We start from the raw sequence: 908 nt of genomic DNA on the forward strand, positions 1-908 counted from the left end.
GAAACCAAGTAAAACCTTAAAGCGTAAAAATATTCAAGCATTGTAAGTTTATAGCAAAAGAAAAAGAAATTACTTTTGGTAAAGGTAGTTGCACAAGAATACCGTGAACAGATGGATCTTTGTTGAAGTTTGACACAGCATTTACTACATCATCTTGTGGACAATCTTCAGGCAGCTCATCCAGGAAAGAGTTGATTCCAACTTCCTCACAATCCTTTATTTTATGACGGACATAAGATTGTGAATCTCTTCGCTTGCCCACCAACACAACAGCTAGACCTGGGGTTTTTCCAGTTGCATCTTTCATCTGGCGTATCTCTGCTGCAATTCCTGTTCTTATTTCTTCTGCTATTATCTTTCCATTGATAATTGTTGGATTAAGGTCATCACAGCCTACAAACAGGTTAGTACAAAAATGCTCAAACGGGTTATCCTAATAAAGGATTGATATGAACAAATAGAAATTATTTGGGGTTTACTTTATGAATCCTCTTCAAGCCTTTCCAATTAGGTGAAATATGAGGTGCCAATTCTATTTTGTACCAAGGGAACAATACTTAGGCTTCGTTTAGGACAGTTTTTTTCCTGCTTCTTAAAGCAGTTTTTTAGTATAAAAATTAAATTTTTTGTATTAGGAAGCTGCTTCAAAAAGCAGTAAAAAAGCCGTCCCAAACTAAGCCTTAGTTTGAATTGCAAATGATGCTTGACATCACTCATGATATTTGCTGAATTAGAATATCAACACTGCAACATTAGTTTCTTTTTTCCATTCCAATGTGGGGGCTCTAATGCTAATCTTATTCAAATACTAATAGCAAATGTAACTGAAAATTAATCACAAGTAAAATATGGTGGTGTCTAAGAATATGATTTGCATAATTTGCTACCAAACTGAACTAAAATAAGGA

At 34.4% G+C, this 908-nt stretch overlaps 1 protein-coding gene across 1 annotated transcript; it reads right to left on the reverse strand.

The window, feature by feature from the left end:
* Nucleotides 1-16: 16 nt before the first annotated feature.
* LOC110115557 (bifunctional protein FolD 1, mitochondrial-like) lies at nucleotides 17-433 on the reverse strand (the record flags this gene model as incomplete). Its single annotated transcript, XM_020848819.2, has 1 exon — nucleotides 17-433. A coding segment is annotated over one exon (417 nt), but the record flags the coding sequence as incomplete, so codon positions are not given.
* Nucleotides 434-908: the final 475 nt, after the last annotated feature.

Source organism: Dendrobium catenatum, unplaced genomic scaffold (assembly GCF_001605985.2).
Source record: "Dendrobium catenatum unplaced genomic scaffold, ASM160598v2 original_scaffold_117916, whole genome shotgun sequence".
NCBI lineage: Eukaryota > Viridiplantae > Streptophyta > Magnoliopsida > Asparagales > Orchidaceae > Dendrobium > Dendrobium catenatum.